Here is a 21330-nt window from a genome sequence, read left to right on the forward strand (position 1 = left end):
ATCCATCCATCCATCCATCCATCCATCCATCCATCCATCCATCCATCCATCCATCCTTCTCTCCACCCAGCCATCAGTTTGTAGTCTCCCAGTGCTGCTGAAACAGAAACACCACAAGTGGGTGACGTTGTTCATTTTAAGCCTTGTCCTGTGGATGAGGCGCAGGGCTACAGAGCAGAGCACAGGACTGACAGTCGACAGTTCGCACCCACTTTGCTTCAGTGCGTCCATCATAATCTCTTGATGTCCCCTTGCTTACTCCACGTCCTCCCTGCGTCCCCTGTCTCCATTCCTCCTTCCGTCCCTTTGCTCTGGAGTTGGTCCTGGGTCAATGCTGCCCTAGTGATCACAGTGGATGATGATGCCAACAAGGGGGCGCGTTCAGTTTCAGACCCGAAGGGTGACAAAGGGCCCCGGCCGTCTCTATCCAATCAGTAAGCCTGGTCTCTTCTATGAGTTTGAGTTTTACTCCACACTTTCCTCCCACTCAAACCAGGCCCCTCTACTGTCGGGGTGAGGGGGTCCCCAACACTCGGACGGGTCCTCAGGAGCGACTTTGCGATTGTGGAAAATATTAAAGACAGACAGCGGGGCACAGGGGCTTCTTGTCCCAAGTCAGGGCTGAGAGAGAGAATGTATTTTCCAATGGGTACACAGAGTGGGCTAACAGATCTGTCATAAGGCAAGCATGTCATACAGCTAACATCAGACATAATTAATAGGTAATATCATAAGCAGGTAACACAATAAACAAGCAATAAGATGAGTCAGTGTCTTGACGTATTGCTAGCTGACCTCAACGCCCCTGACCCCTCCCCAGGAGATTGCAACATGTATGGTGGGTAGGCTATAGAACCTGATTGCTTTTATCTACAGAAAACCTTTAGGCACTGTGAAGTAGCCTAACAGATGATGATTCATCTTAGACAGTTGCTTTATGGGGGGTTATTGGAGGGACTGTGTCCAGTCCAGAGAATGTATATTAAGATTTGTTTATATCTCATAACCATGAGAGTCTTCCCCCCACCAGAAACAGCTTTCCAGACCTGTAATTATGAGCATGGATGACTTAGCCGCAAGACCTTCTCATCCAGGCCCTCAGTTTACCACACTCTACTGTGATCCTTTCCAGACCAATTGGTAGTGGTAGCCGGGCACCCTCTAGTTCTCCTGGTCTCGGGGTTGTGAGACTGATGTCTGCGTGGTCCATCAGTCGTCTGTCTTCTGATGTCCACCCAGGGTGTGTTTCCCTCTGGGAGGGCAGAGGTCAAGTTCGTGACTTTGGAGAGCATTTGCATTTTTCACGGTGCTGGAGGCTGACGTCCAAGCCGTGTCTCAGCCATGGTGATTTCCCCTGGTTGATAGCGCCGTGTTTCTGGGCTCCTTGGTGACCCTCATGTGGCGTCCGTCCGTCCGTCCGTCTCCCCCAGGTGGGCTATTGCTGTCTCCGGGTCTACGCTGCTCCTAGCTCAGCAGTGCTCAGGTCCGGGATTCGCCTGTGAGCAGAACCAGAAAGCCCTCTTCCTAGACGGAATGACAGTCCCAAGTGTGGGGGCTTCGAGCTACATACGCATTTCCAGCGACACATCGCCCGGTCCCCCCTTCTTTTCATCCACATCATCCATCTAGTCATCGTCCATCCGTGCCTCTTACCATGATCTAGTCACCCTCCTCTTCCTATGCCTTCATCTTCCCTCCTTTCTTCCATCCATCCACCTACCCACTCCCCCCGGGACGTGCACCAGGCCCGGTGTAGGGGCTACCAACGGCAGGTGCCACAGTCTCCACCACCTCCAATCGGGGGACCGTCTCGGTGACACAACCAGAGCCTTGTGGGGGGCACAGCCCTAGAGCGGAGCACCAGGCAGGAGGAGACCGGTAAGCGAGGTCTGGGCGAGGCAGGGGCGGGGGCTAAGGAAGGTTTCCTGGAACAGAAACCCCTCAAGTCAGAGCTAAAGAACGAGGAGGTGCTGGGGGCCAGTAGAAGGGTGCTCCGGGCAGAAACAAGCCAGTGCTGAAGCCCAGAGGCACAGTGTGGAGCGCTGGGGATGACTCTGGACGCTGAGCAGGTTGGACAGATGGCAGGCTTCCACTGTGGAGCATCTGGACTGAAGCTGCGGGGCAAGGAGTCTGTCGTGGGCTGAGGCTCCGACTCTCCACCACTCACCGGCCCTGCTGCCACCCTTGGAGCCCGGCCAAACCTTCCACCAGCCGTCCAGCGGCAGACTGTCAGAATGCCAGGGGATCTTCACCAGAACAGGGCGGCGAGAGTGAGGGACGCACACTCTCTCAGCAACAGAACAAAACAAGTCGGGCTGCTGAGCCTCACTGTGTCTGGGCTCTTCTGCTTCCTGGTTATGGGCATCCAACTGGTCAGGTCCTTACTGAGCTTGTCCGTCTCTAACCTTCACATGCAGGAGAACGCCATCTCCTACAAGAGAGGCTCTCAGGTCAGGCCTCTGGGCTCAGCGTGTGGCAGGTAGCAGTGACCATTAGGTCACAGGTCCGAGTGTCTCTTGCTGAACACGAGGGAAGCTGGTTAGGAAGATGACTCCTTTGACGGAAAGCCCACACCACACTCACCACCGTCGCGTGGAGGAGACTCAGAGCCGCCCTGTCTGTCGGGCTGGGTGGACCTGCCCCTGGGTTCCCGAGACCATGACTCTGTAACTCTTGGTGGGAGTAGAAAGCCCTGTCTGTCTCCCAAGGACTGCTGACCTTGCGGCTAGAAGTGTGGGGGAGTGATGACCATGCACTTCGTGATGTGATTGAACGATAGGGGAATGATATACCAGGAGCACAGAAGGAGAGGCACTGGGAGAGTTTGCCGGGAGCAGGGAGCCCATGTCCCTTGCCCGGAGTCTGCTTCGGAAGGCCCATTGTTTTCGGTCGGGTTGCGCCCACGGCCGGCGAGTCCGCAGTAACTGGCTGAGGTCTCCGGGAGGGGACAGAACAGCCCCCAGAACCTGCGCATATGCTCTTGGTGCTTTGGAAGCAGGCTGCCACATCATTCTTCCTCGGAGCAGCCGATGGCTTTGAACCCCTGACACGTTGGCCAGCGGCTGTGCTTAACCACTGCACCACCAGGCTCCTTGGTTCAGCCAATGGATATACTGGTTCCACGGGAGCCAGTAGGGGCAGACTTGGGCTTGGCCGGGCTCTAGGGTGAAACCAGAGGGCACTTGGCCTGTGGCATGGGGGAGGGCCGAGTGGGCAGAGAGCCTGTTTTGGGTGTCAGATGGCTTTGAGAAGGCCCCCGTCTTGTCCCTGGAGACTGGCTCCCCTCAGGAGAGCCTCTGGGCAGCATGGGACCTAGGGCACCCAGGACGCAGGCTGTGATCTGGACCCAGCTGCTCCAGGAGCCCCAGTCTCAGCCAAGGGGAGAGCAGCTGCTGCAGGCGGGCGGCCATTGAGGCCTGGGGGGTGGGGGCAGGTGACCTGTCCACTGGGAGTTTTGTTCCCTTCCTGTGCAACTTGAGGTCCCAGGCAGTGAGGGCTATTGCCACCATCACCCCGTCTTCCCGATGAGGAAATGGAGGTTCAGAGAGGTTACAGGTGACACCTGAAGCGTGGCGATAGCGGGGTTGGAGAAACCACATCACCAGGTACACCGCAGGCATGCTCCCCAGGGCTTTCAGGAAAGACGCTACCAGGCGTTTCTTCGGAGGCACTTCTTGGGGGGCCTCAACGCTCCAACCTTCCATTCAGCAGCTGAGCACTGCCCAGGGATACAGTCCCTGGCCCTCCCGATTTGAAACCCTTAGACGTGATGCTCTGGCACGGGGCTAGCCACCCGGTTCCTGGGGACTGCGCTACGCCCCACGCACGCACCTGGCTTTCCGATAAGGCAGGAGCTCGCCTTGTACAACAAGCACCTGGGCGTCGACCCGTGTCTTCAGCTTTAAGTCATTAAGGATCCTATCCCACTTACAGAACGCTCTCCTTCCATATGCCTCCGAAAAGCCCTACGCTTTATGCTAAATGCAGCCCTGGCACGAACAGACCAGCCCTCTCCCCTGCACAGCCCAGCCGTGCCCTGATCCGAGGGCACCACCCCGTGGCCGCGTTTCGCCCGTGCAGGACCGGTACATCCTGAAAGACCGCATCTCCGTCTCCTGCGAGCCGGGCTACGAGCTGCTGCAGGTACGTGCAGCGCGAGGGAGCGGTGCGCGCTCCGGGCTCGCGCGCTCCCCCAGGCACGCCTGCCCGTGTGGGGAAATGCGGACGGGGCTTTCTCACACGGGAGAAGTCTGAGAAGTTGCCTGCGAACAGGAGGGATGGCTGCAGGGAATCTCCTTTTTAGCCTTAGGAATTCTGCTTCCTGAAAGCCGCTTTTGCGGGGGCGACTTCCCCTCTTGGGCATCCAGTGCATGAGTGGGTGGGGAACTGAAAGGCAGGCTTGCCCTCCTTGGTCTGTCCCCTCGGGCGAAATGAAGGTTCTTCCCTCCCCCCTTCCCGGCCACAGGATGACCTTCCGCATGCCCCAACGCCTGGGCTCACAAAAAATGAGATGGCCCTTGGAAACAGTATATTCGGCAAAGTTATAAATAGTGATCACTGTTAAGGGAGAGGGAGTATAATTTTAAAAAATGCTTAGCATGTGGCTTTAGGGGCACAGGTAAGAGATTAACACGTCCTCTTTATGGTCTTCAAAATTGTCACGGGGTCCCAGTGGTGAAAAGTAATAACATGGAAATGATAGCTGGCTAGGCAGTCCACGGTCCTGTGGAGGGGCAAAGGCAGAGTGGAGAAGAGAGCGAGCGAGCGAGCGCGACTTTCCCCACCTTGCAAAACTTCTTGGGCAGGCTCTTCCCTAGCTTCTGGGGCCACAGACCTGTGCGTGTCTGATGGAGACACTATCAGCCTGAGGCTGTGAGAAGGCTAAAGCTTCTCCCCAAGCCATCTCCCTTTCGGGTTGGATTTTAGAACAAGACAAACACACAAAATCCAAGTCAAAAAGGTTTCCCTGTGGCTGCTTCCCACACTGGGAGCGGATGAAAGACACTAGACAAGCTTGCTGAAGGATTTGCAGCTCTTCCTCCGGCAATGGCCACGGGACAGAAAGCTGAGACACCGACTCGGCTCCTTGTCTGACTAGGGGGGCTTCTGCCAGAGTAAAAACTCAAAAACCTTATGCAGTGATGAAGAAACACGGATGATCTCGGGTCAAAGCAGAAAGCAAAACAAGTCCCAGTGCGTGCTGGAGGACGCGTGGCGATAGAAGACCGCCGCTGGCCGGTGGGGCACACTGGAGCCAGCCTCAGGGGCATGCGTGGGACACATCAGAGCACATTGTGCAGAGTGGACGGGATGGCAAACACAGACATGAGTGTCTTCTGAATTCCTCCCTAGGGTTACTTGCCCCTGAAGGCATTTACTGCCGTCTGTCAGAGAGATGGAGCTTGGGACCGACCGATGCCAGAATGCAGCCGTATGGAAACCCATCACTTCTTCGTAACTTAACTGGGCTGCGATCTTGAGTTCCAGATGTGCACATTTTCCTGTCTCAGCGAACTGTTACAAGTTCACAGTAGAATCACGCTCTAGCAAGCATTTGCTTTAGAAAGTAGAATACACGTTGCAGAAAGTTACCAAGCAGACAGTGGTCACCATGAGTCCCACCAGCTGTGAGATGGCACACTCTAGCTCCTCTTTTGGTGGGTCTTATGAATTGCCGAGTCGATTCTGCTTCCCAGAGACCTCGGGGAGACCACCTGATCTGTCTTCTCAGCTGCCCAGCAGTGGCCTCAAAGGTTGATCTAATGACTTGTAGCCAAGTCCTCAGCTCTGCCACTCAGACACCCACTTGGTGGTGGTGTCAGATGCCAGCCTTGACTCATTTGTGCCGAGTTGTGATGTGGAACCAGTGCCTGGGTGTCTGTCGAGGAATCACTGGGTGGCTTCAAACCACCACCCTCCCATCTGCACCACCAGACGCCTTTATATTGGAGCCTAGCCCTCCGACAGACACACTTGCCTCTCTAGAAACATGTGCTCCGCAGGGAGGGCTAGTGGTAGTTTTGTGTGTACACCCGTCCCCCAACCTCCACCCCGTGGGGGGGCAATGGTGCATACTTTGTGGATTAAGAATTGCCCATTTTTCAATTATATTGACAAAAATCAAAATTTCAAACACACAGTGGCAAACTCTTGCTCAGCTCCCCTCATGACCACCACTGCGGCCTTTTTAAATCTTGTGTCCCATTTGCAATGTTGCGGTGGTCCCGTGGGCAATGGACAGGTGGAACCACTCATCCCGTGTCTGTGGGCACCTGGGAACCCACTGCTGTGGCCACTGCATCTACCACCCCACCACAGCAGCGTCTCCTCCCAGCGGTCTGCCCTAAGGTATTCAAGGTAACCACCTGCATGTGATAGAGGGGAACTTCAAAAAGCCCAGGGAAAGTCCTGAGCTTTTAAATCTATTTTTCCCCATGAACTTTCTGTTGGTATAGGCTCCTTACTGCAGAGTTTGAAGAACAATTAGTTGTGAGGCTGGCACAGGACCAGCAGCATCTCGCTGTGGAACAGGTCTGCTGAGTCGGAAGTGACTGGACGTCACCTAATGGCATTGTTTTCCCATTAACCCCAACATTAATGGACCCACTCGCTGTTTAGTGACGGAGTATTCTATTAAGCAGCCTTGTAATCTGATTCCTATTTTTAGTTTTTCACTTCTAATACCCATGTACAGAATGTTTCTACAAATCCCTGAATTTTAATATTCCATCTTATAAAATGCCCACCAATGAACTGTTAGGAAACCAGAGCTAGCCCGGTCTTCAGAATCCAAAGCTTGAGTTTGGGACTGCCATTTTGTGCTGGACATCTCTTCACCCATTTCCGTATCCAGATAAGAGTTAGAATACACAGCACTTGGCAGACCAGCACATAGTAGACACTTGTGGCCATTTTCAGGTAGATGCAAACTAAAGGTAACCTTTTAATGCCAGCATTACCTGTCTAGAGCTGTGTCTGAGATAGAATTTATTTTCTCTGACTAATCAGTTGCTTCATAGCATGTCCCCCAAAGCAAGCTGTTTTAACAGCTAAATCCCAAAATATTTAAAGGTCACAGTAGGGCCTTCTCAATTCAACCCACCACAAACAGCTGTTAAGAAGAGCAAGCAAAAGAAATTCTCCAGTCATTTCTGGGCCCTACATGTGGCCCCAGCCCAAGTGGGCTGCCTGGGGTCTCCTCTCCCGCAGTCGTTCGTATTCCCTCACTGCCCCCCCCCAACCCCGAGTGGCTTTCACCCCAAGCTAGTCATTTAGATGGGGTGCCGGTGAGGCTTTGAAATTACACCAGTAATTTGGAGAGATGGAGAGCGCCCAGTCCAGTCAGATGTTGTCTTAAGAACCAAGGCTCCTCCATGTCTCTTACCAGTTGTGGATTGTGGCCCTCCTGAAGACCTACCCAATGGCCGAGTTGAATATATCACGGGTCCAGAGGTGACCACTTACAAATCTCTGATTCAGTACAGCTGTACCGAAAACTTCTACACAATGAGAACCAGTAATGACGGTAAGAACAGGCTCCAAACTTGGGTGGGGGATGGGTGACACTGGAACTGAAGCCCTCTGTTTAACCAACATCTTTGGCTACTGCTAGACAAAAGATTAGAAGGCACACACCACCACCCCCTCCTGCTAAGTGAAGTATTACAGCTGGAGTGACTTTTAATGTCAATTTGCAGGAACCTGAAAACAGATCTTACCCAGTAAATGACTACTACAAACACACAATATATTCCAAATGGTTTAATTCAACAAGTCAAAAACCTTATCATTAAGCACTTGAGAGCGTGATACATATTCAAGTTATACATCTAAAAGGTTTCCACTTTGCAAGCAAACATGGTAATGCAGAGACCGCTATTTATGAAATCATGTAAAATGGTTATTCAGACACCTCTATTTCCCACAGATGCTCAAGAATCAACATTTTTCAAGGGGGTATTCAAGCAAATGACAACCACCTTATACATTCAGTTAAACATTTTTGCGTTTCCAATGATTTGCAGGTAAATATGTGTGAGAGACTGATGGATTCTGGACCAGTGCCAAAGGCGAAAAATCACTCCCAGTCTGTGAGCCAGGTAATGGATACATTTATACCCAGCTTCATAATTGATGGAGAGAAGTGGGTAGTAGAGCTTTAGCAGTGGTAGGCAGAAATGTAACTTCAGCACTTGGCTCTTAGGCCAAGTTAGTATTTCCAAATGATCTGTCCTCATTACCCCTTTGCAAACAAAGAGGTGGTTGGGTGCCGACTACACCAATCAATTAATTATTTTGGACCTTATAACTAGGCGAGCATAAAAAATTAAATGATTTTTAAAAGGATCTAAACCCACTTATACTCTTATATACATGAACTCTGCTGGCTCAATACTCTCATTCTCCATAAGTATATTATTAAAAAACAAAACTGGTCCAATGATGATTGAGAAGCTAATTTAAAAAAATGGTACCAGGTACAACAGTTAAAACAAACAAAACAAAAAAATGGATTCTTTCCCTAAGCAATTGTTTTCAATGGCACCTAAGTTTCAAACATTAATACAATTTATTTTTTACAATTTGCCTTTTTAATAGAACTTTGAAATGGTTCTGAAGATAAGCCGCCTCAGAAAGATAATATAATCATTACCTGTGTTTTTTGGCTTAGTTTAAAAATGTCTGGTTTAAGTCTGAACACAAATACCCTGATACAACAGCACATAAGCTACATTAATGAGCACAGGTAGCAAATAAAGACACAGGGAAATTTAGTGTCTGAAACAATCAACTGGATAATCAAAAAAACAATTTCTGAACCGGAATGGTCCAAGCTGTAACTATAAATTCCCAAAATCTTTTAAATGTTCAAAGCAGAAACTTTGACAGTGACCTCAATGCCTGCTTTGTGAGAATTACATGGTAAATACCCATTACACGCAGAGGAAAATAGAAGCAGTACAAGGTTATTTCCTTCCACTCTTCCACCCTGCCACCCACTGAGCATCAGCTCAATCCTCCTCCGCCCTCTTCAGTAATTCCCTGCATCTTGTAGACCATACTTGCAAAACATAAGATGCTGAAAATTAATTTCCACTCCTATTTTCTGCCGAGCTAACAAAAAAAACTATCAGGTAGTTGAATTGTGCAGTTTAAAAAACACTTCTAGGCTTTTATAAAGGTGTTACATAATCTGCTTCTTTCTCCAGTGTGTGGCCTATCAAGCCGTACTACAGGAAGTCGTATATATGGAGGGCAAAACGCAAAGCTTGGCGATTTTCCTTGGCAAGTCCTGCTGCTGGGAGAAACCAGCGCAGCAGGTGCACTCTTATATGATGAGTGGATCCTAACAGCTGCTCACGCCGTCTACGGGCAGAAAGACGATGCACCCTCTTTGGACATCAGAATGGGTGCTCTGAAGAGACTATCACCACATTACACACAAGCCTGGGCGGAAGCCATTTATGTACATGAAGACTACAGCCATGATGCCGGTTTCAACAATGACATAGCACTGATTAAGCTGAAGCACAAAGTTGTAATCAACAGCACCATCATGCCTGTCTGTCTGCCAAGTAGCAATGCAGAATCCTTCATGAGGACAAATGACATTGGAACAGCAGCTGGATGGGGATTAACCCAGAGGGGTTTTCTTGCCAGAAGCTTAAAGTATGTTGACATACCAATTGTTGACCACCAAAAATGTACTGCTGCCTATGCAAAGGACTCCTCGGCAGGGGCTAGGGTCACTGCGAACATGCTCTGTGCCGGTTTAGAGGGTGGGGGCAAGGACAGCTGCAGAGGGGACAGTGGCGGGGCTTTTGTGTTTCTAGATAACGAGACACAGCGGTGGTTTGTGGGAGGAATAGTGTCTTGGGGCTCCATTAATTGTGGGGAAGCAGGGCAGTACGGCGTCTACACCAAAGTCATTAACTACATCCCCTGGATCAATAACGTAATTAATACATTTTAATTACATATTAAAAAACCCACGAAAGAGGTTAGCAGCAGTATGGACACAGAATCTTGGGCACAGCAGCCGTCACTTGTCCAACCACAGACAAGCAAACTGTACGTCAGACGGCCATGACAGGCACAGCCTGGCCTGCCAGCCCAAGCCCGTCCCCTGTTAGACCCAAGGGGCGTAAACCAGCACGGCAATATTCTTACCAGCGCAGTGTAAGCTCACTGCCCAATTTGCATGCACTTACAATTTTCAGCATCTTTTCATACTGCCCGTGTGCATTTCGATAAACAGCCTGTTAACCTACTGCTTTGAGCTTGCTCTAAGAGTGCTTTGTATGGGACAGCAAGCTGGGTACAGGAATAACCTGCATTCACTTGGTTATAAATAAATCAGAAACAGGACACACTTCAGCCCAGGTATTGACTAATTTCCGTTTAAAAACAATCAATACCAGAAAAAAAAAGCCCCAACAGAGATCTATTTTCCCCAAGAGATGTAGTTATTCTTATTGCTGCATTGAAGACACCGGGAAAGAGCCTCAACGATGCTCACATTCAGAGAGCAGCTTCATCAAGGGCGACTGTCGTCAAGAGGAAGCACATCAACAGTGAGGTGGTGGTGTACGTAAGCCAGCGTTTTCCCTTCTTATAGGGAGCATGAACTAGTTGGGGGCCCTTAGGGTCAACAGCCCAGCGCATCAGCCGGAGAAGCAGCAAGCCTAATGCACAGGGAGGAGCCTCTCACTCAGTACTCGGCAAGTCATTCTCAGGGTCCGATCTCACAAGTTAAGAGTGATTACCTTCCCACTCCTCCACAGTAAGGACACAATACTACCTCTGACCTAATCACAACCACCAAACTTCTCTTTAGTCATTTGCCCCTCTAAATTTTTTTACATAGTTCTATTTTTAAAAGTTGCTTAGCAGAGCTAGTAGTTACAATTATATGTAAAAATTCAATGGGCGTTTTGGTCAAATTCCTCTTCTGCACATACATAGGCTTTTAAAAAAATATAACAACTTTTTAGGTCAATGTTTCCAGCATCCTTGTCATAAAAAAGAAATGTTTTTTTCCAGTAAGACTCCAGACAGTAAACTGTGGTGACAACAAAATTTTTTATTTAACTGGTTCAAAATGTTAGAATGAATGCATTTAGATGACCAGATAAGACTTTTAAATCAAAGGCAACATCGAAAGCCTTCTCTGACTGGAAACTAATGTTTACACAAGTGTAAAGAAGGGATTAAAGCCATGCCGTTGAGGAGTTAACTTACCCCTGGGTTCCTTGGAGGCTGGCTTTCCAGTTAAGTCTGTGGAGCTCCCCGAATACCATTTTTAGTGCTACCATGTTACTGCTGCTGAGTAACAGTGCAAGTGCTAAAATGCAAAATTCAGATGGTACAGGGTTTGGAAATCATGCAGATTTAGATGCAGGAAAAACAAAAACAAAACCTCAAACAACTCAAGAGCCTTTCACACAGGAAAGTGAGGAACAAATTAAGGTTGTGATCACACATCTAAAGGATGGCTTCATTGATCAATGTTTAAAACACATAACTGCACACCGACAAACCTATTTATCATCATCTAATTAGATGAAAGGTATTAGGTATGCTTTTAACACAAAAGTTGTAACATTTTTCCAATTAGAAAACGAGCCCTCAGCTCTCACAGAATTAGTTACATAAAAATGTACAAGAGCCAATGTATTATTGCTTCTACATACTTAGCAACGCTTTGTGAGAGTGAGTTTTGTGAGCGCTTTTAGTCAACAGTACTGTATCCCTCTACCTTTTGAGGACAAAGCCCATTTCACTTAGCACTTCCACAGACACACACCCACCCTACTAGTTCTGAAAAGCTGTTGGGACGCGTAATGGATTTCAAGCATAAGGTAATCTGTGGTTTCTTCTACTTTATCCTCATGGCAATTCCACTTTTCAAACCCCAAATTAGAAAGGGGCCACTATTTCTTTTTTAAACGAATATGCTTTGCTACAAAGCACGTGACAATATTAACATTGTTTTGCCCATATTTTTAGAAGGCAGGATTCCCGGCTTGGTGACTGCCCATTTCTAACATTACCCAAATGCCCAGAGGCATTGAGGAAAAGCTGGAGGGTACTGCTTACCATCTTAGGTGCGGTCACCCAGACTTATTAAAAGCTAGATTAAAAAGAGAACAAGGGAAAAAAAGAATGGCTCATCTTGAACAATGCAAGAACCAATAGCAATGACGTCTGGGAATCAGGTGTCAATGCATGACAGGGGATGAATCCATTTGACTTGAGACAACTTTTCAAATAAGTTTATTTTAAGCAAAATAAAACTACTGTCAAGAAACTATGAAAGTTCCATCTCAAAAGGGTTAAAAAAAACAACGAAATGGGGGGGGGGGAATTAACTGCTATGAATTCTTTGCATTCAGAGCTGCAAAACAAAGACACATATTATTTAAATCAGTTTTATTTAAGAATTTCCAACATTGACAACTCTTATAAAAAGCATCCAAGCACAGGACACAGAACTGCAGCAAACAGCATTCTTATGGGGAGGAGGGGGCTAACAGACATTAGAACGTCCACCCTTCTTTGAGACAGCTGAGCTCACTGGTGAACTCTGCTTCCAAGTACTCCTGCAAAGCACACCACAAGCTCAGCCCACGGTCTCCACCCATCAGCTTCAGTTCACGTTCCCACACTTACAGAGCAGGAACAGAAGAGAACACACACCAGACAGCATTCACAGCAGTTGACAAGGGGTCGGGGAGATACAAGTATCTTTTCACTTAACACATTCAACTAATAGGGGTTACCTAGGAACAAAACTCACTTAAAGTCTTCCAGCAGATGTGGATGTCCTTTGAATGCAAAAACACTCGTACGCTATTTGCTGTCATTGCTCTCTGCACACTCTCTCACCAAAGCCACAGGATGGAGAGACACATCTCGCCAAGTTAAAAATATCCATTATGCACCACCAAGTCTCTGCACGCGCTCTCTCCTTTTCTCGCTCATACTAGCCTTTCATGCCTCGGCACCACCATCAATCCCACACAAGGTTTCAAAAGTTCAAACAGCCTTCTGGTTCCATATCACAGCCTTGCGTTCATAGCGTTGATACGACTCCATGAAATAAAGAGTAGTGGATAAAAATGGGACACCCACCGTCAAAGGCGCAGCCTGTGCAGTGTGATGACGAATTCTTGAATGAGAAAGCATGTAGACAGAAGTATTCCTACGGTAGAATATTTATAGCACTACTTTCAATGAAGTGCTTCTTCCACAAACATTTGAAATGAGATGAACTGTAGAGATTAAATGAAGGCTTCTTATTGTACTTTTGTACATGAGGGGAGAGAAGCATTAAAAACAAACAAAAACAAAAGAACCAAACACCATGACCCCGGGGTCTCCAGAAAGGAGACCCTCCCAAGGAAAGCTCCATGTGGGGGTTCAAATTAAATCGAGGAGAAAAGAATGGAGTTCTAACCAATGGTTTCCATTTTGAACATGCAAAGAATTCATTTGACAAGTCCAGGGAGAAAATATTACAGGAGAAACCTTTTGATATCAATTGTAGTGTGTTGGTTTACCAATCAGGCAAACAGTTCACTTTCAGCCACTCAATACTTCAACCCTTTAAGTAACAAAACTTATAAAATTCCTTTAGCTCTTCCTTTTTTTTTTCTAAAGAAAAATGTCAAAAATACTGCTGAATATACTCCACACTGAACAAACCAATCTTGAAAATTTTTAGTACATATATATCTTACAATATACTTACCATGAGTTTAGAAAAAATTTGCGTTCCCACCAGTCCCAACCAACCACCCCCCCAGACCACACTGTCTACATTCCCCAGCCAGAGGACTTGGAATCCATGCTGGAGCCGAAGCCCCCATTAAAACCACTACCCGACCCTGCATTCGAGGATGAGCCCCAACCAATCGGGGCACCGGCATTGGAGCCACTGTAAGAGTTATTTCCAGAACCAAAGGCCTGATTAGGCTCCCTTTGCATGTTGCCTTGACTTTGGTTATTACCTGACGGGCCTGACTGGTTCTGCTGACTGGCTAGCATGCCCATCATTCCCCAACTGCTCTGCAATGCTGCTTGGGCTGCAGCCATCATTGCTGGATTAATGCTAAAAGCCCCAAAATTCATCCCCCCACCCATATTACTACCTTGATTATTTCCCAAGCCAGCCCCACCCCCTCGACTATTACCAAATCCACCCTGATTCCCAAAGCCACCTGGATTACCACCAAATCTTCCACTTCTTTCTAACTGTCTATTGTTATTGTGCTTAGGTTCAGCATTGGATATATGTACGCTGATTCCTTTAATGATCAAATCCTCTCCACAAAGAGACTGGGCAACCTATAAGAAATAAGGAATGCCAAGTAAGAGCTTATACCATTGAATCACATACAAAAGGACCAATAACATCTAGATTTCAAACCTTTACCCTAAGCTGGGGGTGGGGGTGGAGAATGACGACAATGAATGTTCACTTCATCAACCCCGCCCCCCCCCCAAAGAATCTTTAGCTTTAGTAATGGCAGCAGGAATCTTCCAATTTATTTTAAAAATAAACACACCCCAATCAATGCTATACCCTGAGAAATAAATATCTACCACAAGTTGTCTAAGAATATATGCAATGCACAACTTTACAAAGTCAGAAAATGTAGCCAAAGATGGCTATTTGCTGACTGGGAAAAGTTCAAGAGAAATTACCCAATTATCTGGGACAAAATTATGAAGAGAAAAATACCTGATCATCCGCAAATGTAACAAAGGCAAAGGCCCTGAACGGTTTGGGAATGAAGACATCCACCACTTCTCCATACTGGGAAAAGAACTGCTGTAGCTCATCAGCAGTCATATCCTCCGTACAGCGCCCGACGAACACCTTTCTGCTCCTCAGAGGCTCATCGGGGCTTTGCTGGTGAAATCAGATGGGAGTAGCATCACATAGTTTGCAGGCAACAAAAGAACATGATCACGGGAGGTGCAACAAAACGAATCTGCCCTACGAGATCAATTACTAAAAAGCAGGCACAGCCTAAAACTTTAATCAGCACACCCCTAAGAACACAGCTCAGGTGTGATGGCATCAGTGGACCCAGAGCACCCTCGTCAGGGAAACACTCTGGGGCAAAGGCCATGGCGATGTTTTCAGCAAGTCTGATGAGAAGCTAGTCTTCGTAACAAGACTGACTGTTGTTATGCTCTCTGTACACAGATGCAACACAAGAGGAATGAAAGTGATCCGAGATTTTTCAGCTGTGTTTGCTGCACATTAACATAAAATATCCAACCTACCTTCAGGCTTCAATAAGGCCAATGATTAATTTTAAGAACACACCTGTCACTTTCTTTTCAAAGGGTTATTTATGATTTTACAGTGTTTTCTAAGTCTTGGACTAATTGAAAGGTTCAAGCCCACCAGTTGCTCTATGGGAGAAACACAAGGCTGTAATGATTTAGAGCCTCTGAAACCATAGAGCAGCAGTTCTCAACCTGTGGGTCGCAACCCCTTTGGGGGTCGAATGACCCTTTTCACAGGGGCTGTCTCAGACCATCAGAAAACACAAATATTTCACAATATAGAATTACATATTGCTTTGTGATCAATCACTATGCTTTAATTATGTTTATGCTCAATTTTCAAAATGAAAATACACCCTGCATATCAGATATTTACATTACACTTCATCACAGTAGCAAAATTATACTTATGAATTAGCAACGAAAATAATGTTATGGTTGGAGGGGTCACCACAACACGAGGAACTGTATGAAAGGGTCGCAGCATTAAGAAGGTTGAGAACCGCTGACAGACAGGGTGGCCATGAGTCAGAATTGACTTGATGGCAGTGGGTGTTTGGTTTTCCTGGGGGCTCTAAGGAAGTGTGCCACCAAAAATCCTCAAAGCATAAAGAAGGAAAGATGGGAGCAAAAGTACCTTAGAATTAGGAAGCTTACAGTCACACCAACGTCCATCTATCATGTGTCGCTGTGACATGACTTTCACCTGGGTCTCGTATTCCGTGAAACGGACAAAACCAAATCCCTTTGAATGACCAGTTTTAATATCTTTCTTGACCTATAAAAGATGATTTACATTTACTCTAAGTGTACCCACGTGCACGCACACAATCAAATCAGTTCCTTGGCATACCATTTGAATGGCTTCAAGTCTAACTAGTGGCTTAATTAAAACCTAAGCCAGATTATTTATGAGCTATAAGCAACAGATGGGTTAATGGTGAATCTGAATCATGTAAACAGGAGTAAACTCATTTACGAAACAAAATTTCAACAGAAACACTTAGAATGAACGGAAAGATGAATTAGACTGCTATTGGGTTTTTTTGACCGCACTGTTTAAAAACCCTAAATTATAAAGAAGAGAAAGATAATCTTACCCACCCTCCCATTCAGCCATTCAATCATTGGGAACATAATGATTTTATATTTCCAAAGGCAAAATACACAGTGCAAGCGGCATAAAGACTAGGCCACGACACACTTCTTTTCAGCATCCTCTTTGTACACATGTAAGGTAAGACTAGAAGCACCATCTGCTGAACACCCAGGGCAGTGCCACTAGGGAATGCTAAGTTCTCGTTCAAGGGTAAAGAAACTGTTCAGTCATCTGACCTGCACCATGAGGACTTCTCCAAAAGTACTAAAGTATTCCTTCAAATCCTGCTCAGTTGTTTTCCACGGGAGACCCAACACTATCAAATCAGACGTTTTCTGGACAGCTCTCTTCACTTTCACTGCTGATGAAGCATCTGTCTCATCCATTTTTCTTTTATTATCTGAATACAACGAGCAAAAATCGTTTAGAAAACTTCATTAACACTTCCTAAAATGCACTGCACCCCCTCCTAAAGTCTAGAACAAGGCCAAAAGATAATTCTAGAGATAATAAGGACACTGAAAGTTTTGGCAACAAGTTAACTCAAGGACAAAATAAGGCCTTGACTAAATGACTGAGGGTTATTCCTGCTACAAATTCAGGAATACTCAACGGATTTTAAAAACATTTTAAGATTAAAATTGTTATGGTCACTGGCCATTCCCTTAACTCGTACCAAATGACTCGATGGGATTATGCAAATAAGGGGCTTGCAGCTCACCAAGGGGATTGGATAGCTGACTAATGGAAGTAAGGTGCTTCGCATGCCTATAGAGCTATGACCACAAAATTAAGATGTGTGCAACTCTAAGGAGGAAATTGGTCGGTTGCCCTTCTATCAGGCTTAAAAAAGAGCCGTGGGGCCATCATGGAAGAGCAAAAAGTGTTCTTTGGACCTGGGGTCCTGGGCTGGAAGCCTCCCAAACCTGGGAGCCCAGCAAGCAGTACCACTGAACATGGCGAAGAGTGGCAGCAGAGAAATGGCACAGCCAAACCAAGAGTCCAGCAGGAGGCAGCACAGCAGATTCTTGATCCATGAGGTGAGTTTGTTTGAAGGCAAGCTGTTTGTTAGTGGCGGTGGGGTGTGTGTGTTTCTGGATACCCACAGGCTAGCTAGAGCTTTCTAATACTGGGCTGAGCAGAGCAGAGGGCAGACCAAGGGAGGCCTGCCTGTGGGCATATCCATGAAGGAGGCATCTTGATCTAAGAACTTGATTCATCCTTGGTGGTCTCTGACCTCCAAGTCTGCAGTGCCCCTAAACTTGAGTATTATTTGTGAGTTCTGGGCAGTCACCGCAGAGAAGTCGCGTGAGTGCCATAGGAAAGAGAACTGGCACAAAATGTAGCTAGAAGGTACGACCGAGCAATGTCCCACAGGCCAACAGCCTTTGGCGGTTGATCTTGATTCTCCTTCCCCTTATGCTAGAAAAGTCAGCCACCACCCCTACGCCATTTATACACTCTCACAAGTTCCACTTCAGACTGAAAAGGTCACAACTGTGACACCATCTTTATGTGTCTATATAAATATGCCTGCTTAACTTCTGGAATGCCTTTACATAATTGTAAAAGCTATATACCAAAAAAATTAGTCTTTTACATCTCTATGGCAGAATGACACTTGCTACACACATTGACTCACTATTTTCTAAGTGCCTATTATGGGTCAGACACAACTATAATCGACACCACCTGTGGTGTTTTCTAAACGTCCGATAACATGCATTCCTTTTGTAACAAAGAAAACGTTGTTACTTTTTAAAGCCAATATTTGGCACAGGAAGCAAAAGAAATTAGACACTTTAAATTCAGGCAAATGCTAATCTACAGCCATTGATTCAAGAAACATACTACTTAAAAAAAAATCAAACCCTTGATGTGTTTAAGTTAATGTTCTGCATCTCAACTATCTGTGATGGTATGATCTTGTTCCAACACTACATGACAAAAATATCAGGCACATGTATCAGCTAACACACTTGTTTGCTCCCCCACCCCCCAACACACCTTTCTACTGCTACAATGTACTTCTATCTTTGGCCCTCAATCTTCTTGCTGCTCTTAGAGCATCAACAGCAAGCAGCAGCAAGAGTAAGACTGACTTACGAGCACACTAATTCAAATATTAAGCTGCTGCAACTGATGTTCATGGGGGGTGTTGCATTAGCTGAATGAATGTGCCAAGACTGCAAGGGGCACAACAACCCAACATTTGGGTCACTTTACAAGAATCTAGCTACAGCATAGATAAACCTGCAAAGTATTAAGAACTCCTGCATTTTACCATCACTTTGGCAACCCCTGTTCAGAAGGAAGCCTTGTAGCAGTTGGTTACGTGACAGTGCTGCTAACCCTAAAGCCAGCGGTTTGAAACCACCAGCCACCCAGCGAGAGAAAGGTGAGGTTTTCTCCTCCTACAGTTACTGTGAATTGGAACTGACTTGCTGGCAGCTAGTTTGGGCCAGACAATTTGTTATTTCAACAGTTTCCTCTTTTAAAACACTGCAATCTTCAGTTCTTACTAATTTAGACTAGAGGCCTTCCATACGAGTCTAAAAACTGCGTTGGGGGGGGGGGCAAGAAAGAAAAAAAAACGCTAGCCTGTTAAATGTTTTCCCTCCACATCCAGCTTTAGTGCAAAGCCACAATGGCAACAAACCTTTCGGATAGTTGACAACATAGACCAGATTCCCCCAGCCGGCATCGGGGGCGTGCAGAATTCCCTCCACCAGCCGGACCCCTCTCATACACTGCGACACGGGGTTCCTGTAGCGCAGGCCACAGGCCCCCGGAAACTGGGCAGTCACGGTGGACAGGAGCACCGTGCCGTCATCCTCCGAGGGGATTTCAATGGGTTCGTCGTTCTCATCCTCGGTTACCCGAATATATTCAGACATCTTGCAAGCTTTCCTAAAAAGAAAGGGAGGCAGAGATAAATGGCCAAGCCTCATGCCAGGGTAACTTTCTGCTGAGCGCCCCCAAGGGGTAACCGTGCAGACCGGGGCCCTGGGGGCTGGGCGTAGCACACCCGGGGGGACGGGGGGACGGGACACCTACTATCAGAGCTGACCACCAGCGGGCCGACAGACCCACCCTCAGGTGGTCAGCGTCAGGGTTTTCTCCACTGGAGAATCGAAGGACTGAACGGGAGCGGGCCAGAAGAGTCAAAGTTCCCATCTGCTTTCTCACCGGGGCCTCCGCTGGCTCCTCGGAGCTACTGTCACACGGGCGGGCCTTGGAGACCAGGGCCGCCGCCTCCCGGAGACCAATGGGCGACGGGCGCGGGAGGAGTGCTTCCGCGCGGCCCGGGTGGGGCCGCAGGGGCCCCCAGCTAGGCTGGCAGCGTCCCCCGGGTCAAAGTCCGCGGAAAGCACTGCGGGGGCCCCGACGCCAGGCCTAGAGGCCACCTCGGGCGGCACGGGCCCGCGGCCCGCCTCTCGCGCGTATGGCCCCAACGCCGCTCCCGCCCAGCCGCTCCGCCGGACGAGGCAGGCCGGGCCCCACGGCTCCCTCCTCCGCGGGCGCCCAGACGGCCGCCCCAGACGGGGGGACGAACCCGTCGGCACCCCTGCGACTCACCTACCGCGCCGCCGCTCGGAAACTTGAACAGGAGACACGCAGCGAGGGCCTCGAGAGCTCCCAACTACCTCCTCGCTCGAACAAAATGGCGCTGGGGCCGCCTCCTCCCCCGCGCAGGCCGCCAGCCTCTCCCATCACCTCTCCGCCAAGAGGGGGAGGTCGCCTCGCAGACGCACCGCCACCCTCGCGGCAGCGAAGTGGGCCCCCTCTTCGGAGGCGCCGACTCCGCACACGCCGTGGAAGCTCCGGTAAGACCTACACCTGGCGCCGCAAAGTTCAAGGTGGAAAGAGCGTGGTGGCCTCGGCTTCGCTGACCACCCACGGAGCGTACCAAATGGTTCCGTCCATCCAACCGCCGGCCCCAGGTCTCGGCCGGAGCTCGCGCACTTGGAAAGCACGCGAGACTTCCGGTGGGGCGGGGCCAGGAAGAGCGGGCGGGGCCGGCTCAAACGGGGCGGGGCCTGGCGGGGGTGAAGCGAGAGTTCCTGCGTTCTGACCTGCGCCCGCCTTGGGAGAGTTCAGGTTGGTTTGGGTGGAAATCCAGCTGATGCGAGTTCTCCTCCCTCCGCGAGGCAACCTCCCATCCTGGAAAGAAGAACATTGCTTCTAAAATACTTATTAAGCAACAATAGCGCCTACGACGCCTGGTTCTCTCCAACTACTGTGCTTATGGTAATTACTAAATAGATTTTACAGATGAGGTAACTGGCCTGTACGCTCGGGCGTAGGGTCAGCCAGGCAGAGTTGGTGGCCATAGGATCCGAATCCGGAGGCACAAAATATTAATACTTGTTTGAAAAGACACGTTTCAGATTCTCCTGATCTGCTGCTTGCCTGTGTATAAAACCCTTATAGCCTGGATGCTATAGTTTGTTGGGCGCCCGTGAGTTGGATTTCCAACCCATAGCTGCCTCCTGTAGAGCTGCCCGCAGGGTTTTCCCGCTTTCCTTGCTTTCTGCCCCTGCATCTGTACAGGAGTACGTAGTTCACCAGGTCTTTCTCCCAGGAAGCTACTATGTGGCTGCACAACACCAACGATTGGTTAGCAGCTGAGCACTTACCCATTGGGTGTCTGCAGGCTCCATGACGCGTGGAGCCTGTACTATGTGGGGAGGCCAGAAGACGCCCACAGTAGAACCCCAGAGCTCGATGCTTCTGCGTTCTAGAGGGAGCATCAAGATGCGAGACAGTCAAGTTCCGAATCAGTTTTTCCCATAAGAACTAACTGAAAACGGATTAATCCGTTCTTGACCACCAAGTGTTTACCCTAATCTTGCCTTTTAATTTATTTAAATCATTTTATTGGTGGTTTGTACAACTCTTATCACAATCCATCCATCCATTGTGTC

At 48.2% G+C, this 21330-nt stretch overlaps 3 protein-coding genes across 6 annotated transcripts in view; 2 read left to right on the forward strand and 1 right to left on the reverse strand.

Moving 5' to 3' along the window:
• Positions 1–10368, forward strand: part of MASP2 (MBL associated serine protease 2) — a 20293-nt gene extending 9925 nt beyond the window's left edge. The window contains exons 6-10 of one of the 2 annotated variants that reach the window (XM_045298766.1): positions 4025–4143; positions 5353–5431; positions 7388–7525; positions 8025–8099; positions 9210–10368. In XM_045298766.1, coding sequence (XP_045154701.1) covers positions 4025–4143; positions 5353–5431; positions 7388–7525; positions 8025–8038 — 350 coding nt within the window. In that variant the 3' untranslated portion in view covers positions 8039–8099; positions 9210–10368. Of the gene's footprint in view, positions 1–4024; positions 4144–5352; positions 5432–7387; positions 7526–8024; positions 8100–9209 lie in introns of those variants that run through there. The other variant, XM_045298767.1, reaches the window with a different exon arrangement.
• A 695-nt stretch (positions 10369–11063) lies between these two features.
• On the reverse strand, positions 11064–20059 carry LOC101664446 (TAR DNA binding protein). Of its 3 annotated transcripts, XR_006680892.1 has the most exons (7): positions 19982–20059; positions 19062–19312; positions 16639–16802; positions 15941–16081; positions 14747–14917; positions 13135–14349; positions 11064–12397 (listed from the first exon to the last, which is right to left on the reverse strand). XR_006680892.1 is itself a non-coding variant. In XM_004705179.2 (6 exons), the coding sequence occupies exons 2-6, from the start codon at positions 19297–19299 to the stop codon at positions 13819–13821; spliced, it is 1245 nt and encodes a 414-aa protein (XP_004705236.1). In that variant the 5' UTR covers positions 19300–19312; positions 19982–20059; the 3' UTR covers positions 12260–13818. The 3 variants fall into 3 exon arrangements, 2 of the variants coding, with proteins under 2 accessions (XP_004705236.1, XP_045154704.1); XM_004705179.2 differs by having other exon boundaries at positions 12260–14349; XM_045298769.1 differs by having other exon boundaries at positions 12260–14349; positions 19986–20046.
• CUNH1orf127 (chromosome unknown C1orf127 homolog) overlaps positions 19848–21330 on the forward strand; it is a 76108-nt gene continuing 74625 nt past the window's right edge. The window contains exon 1 of the mRNA XM_045299202.1: positions 19848–20308. Within this exon, the coding sequence (XP_045155137.1) occupies positions 19848–20308 (461 nt within the window). The remainder of the gene's footprint in view (positions 20309–21330) is intronic.

Source organism: Echinops telfairi, unplaced genomic scaffold (genome assembly GCF_000313985.2).
Source record: "Echinops telfairi isolate 266 unplaced genomic scaffold, ASM31398v2 ScPeMD7_7457;HRSCAF=8495, whole genome shotgun sequence".
NCBI lineage: Eukaryota > Metazoa > Chordata > Mammalia > Afrosoricida > Tenrecidae > Echinops > Echinops telfairi.

Bases quoted from the DNA above. Each gene is read 5' to 3' on its own strand.
- LOC101664446 (XM_004705179.2), bottom strand. From the start codon at position 19,299: ATGTCTGAATATATTCGGGTAACCGAGGATGAGAACGACGAACCCATT. The intron at 16,803-19,061 runs GTTTGTTGCCAT...CGTTGTATTCAG, and splicing joins TGTTGTCAACTATCCGAAAG to ATAATAAAAGAAAAATGGAT. The intron at 14,350-14,746 runs GTATTTTTCTCT...TATTTCTTATAG, and splicing joins TTACATTTGCGGATGATCAG to GTTGCCCAGTCTCTTTGTGG.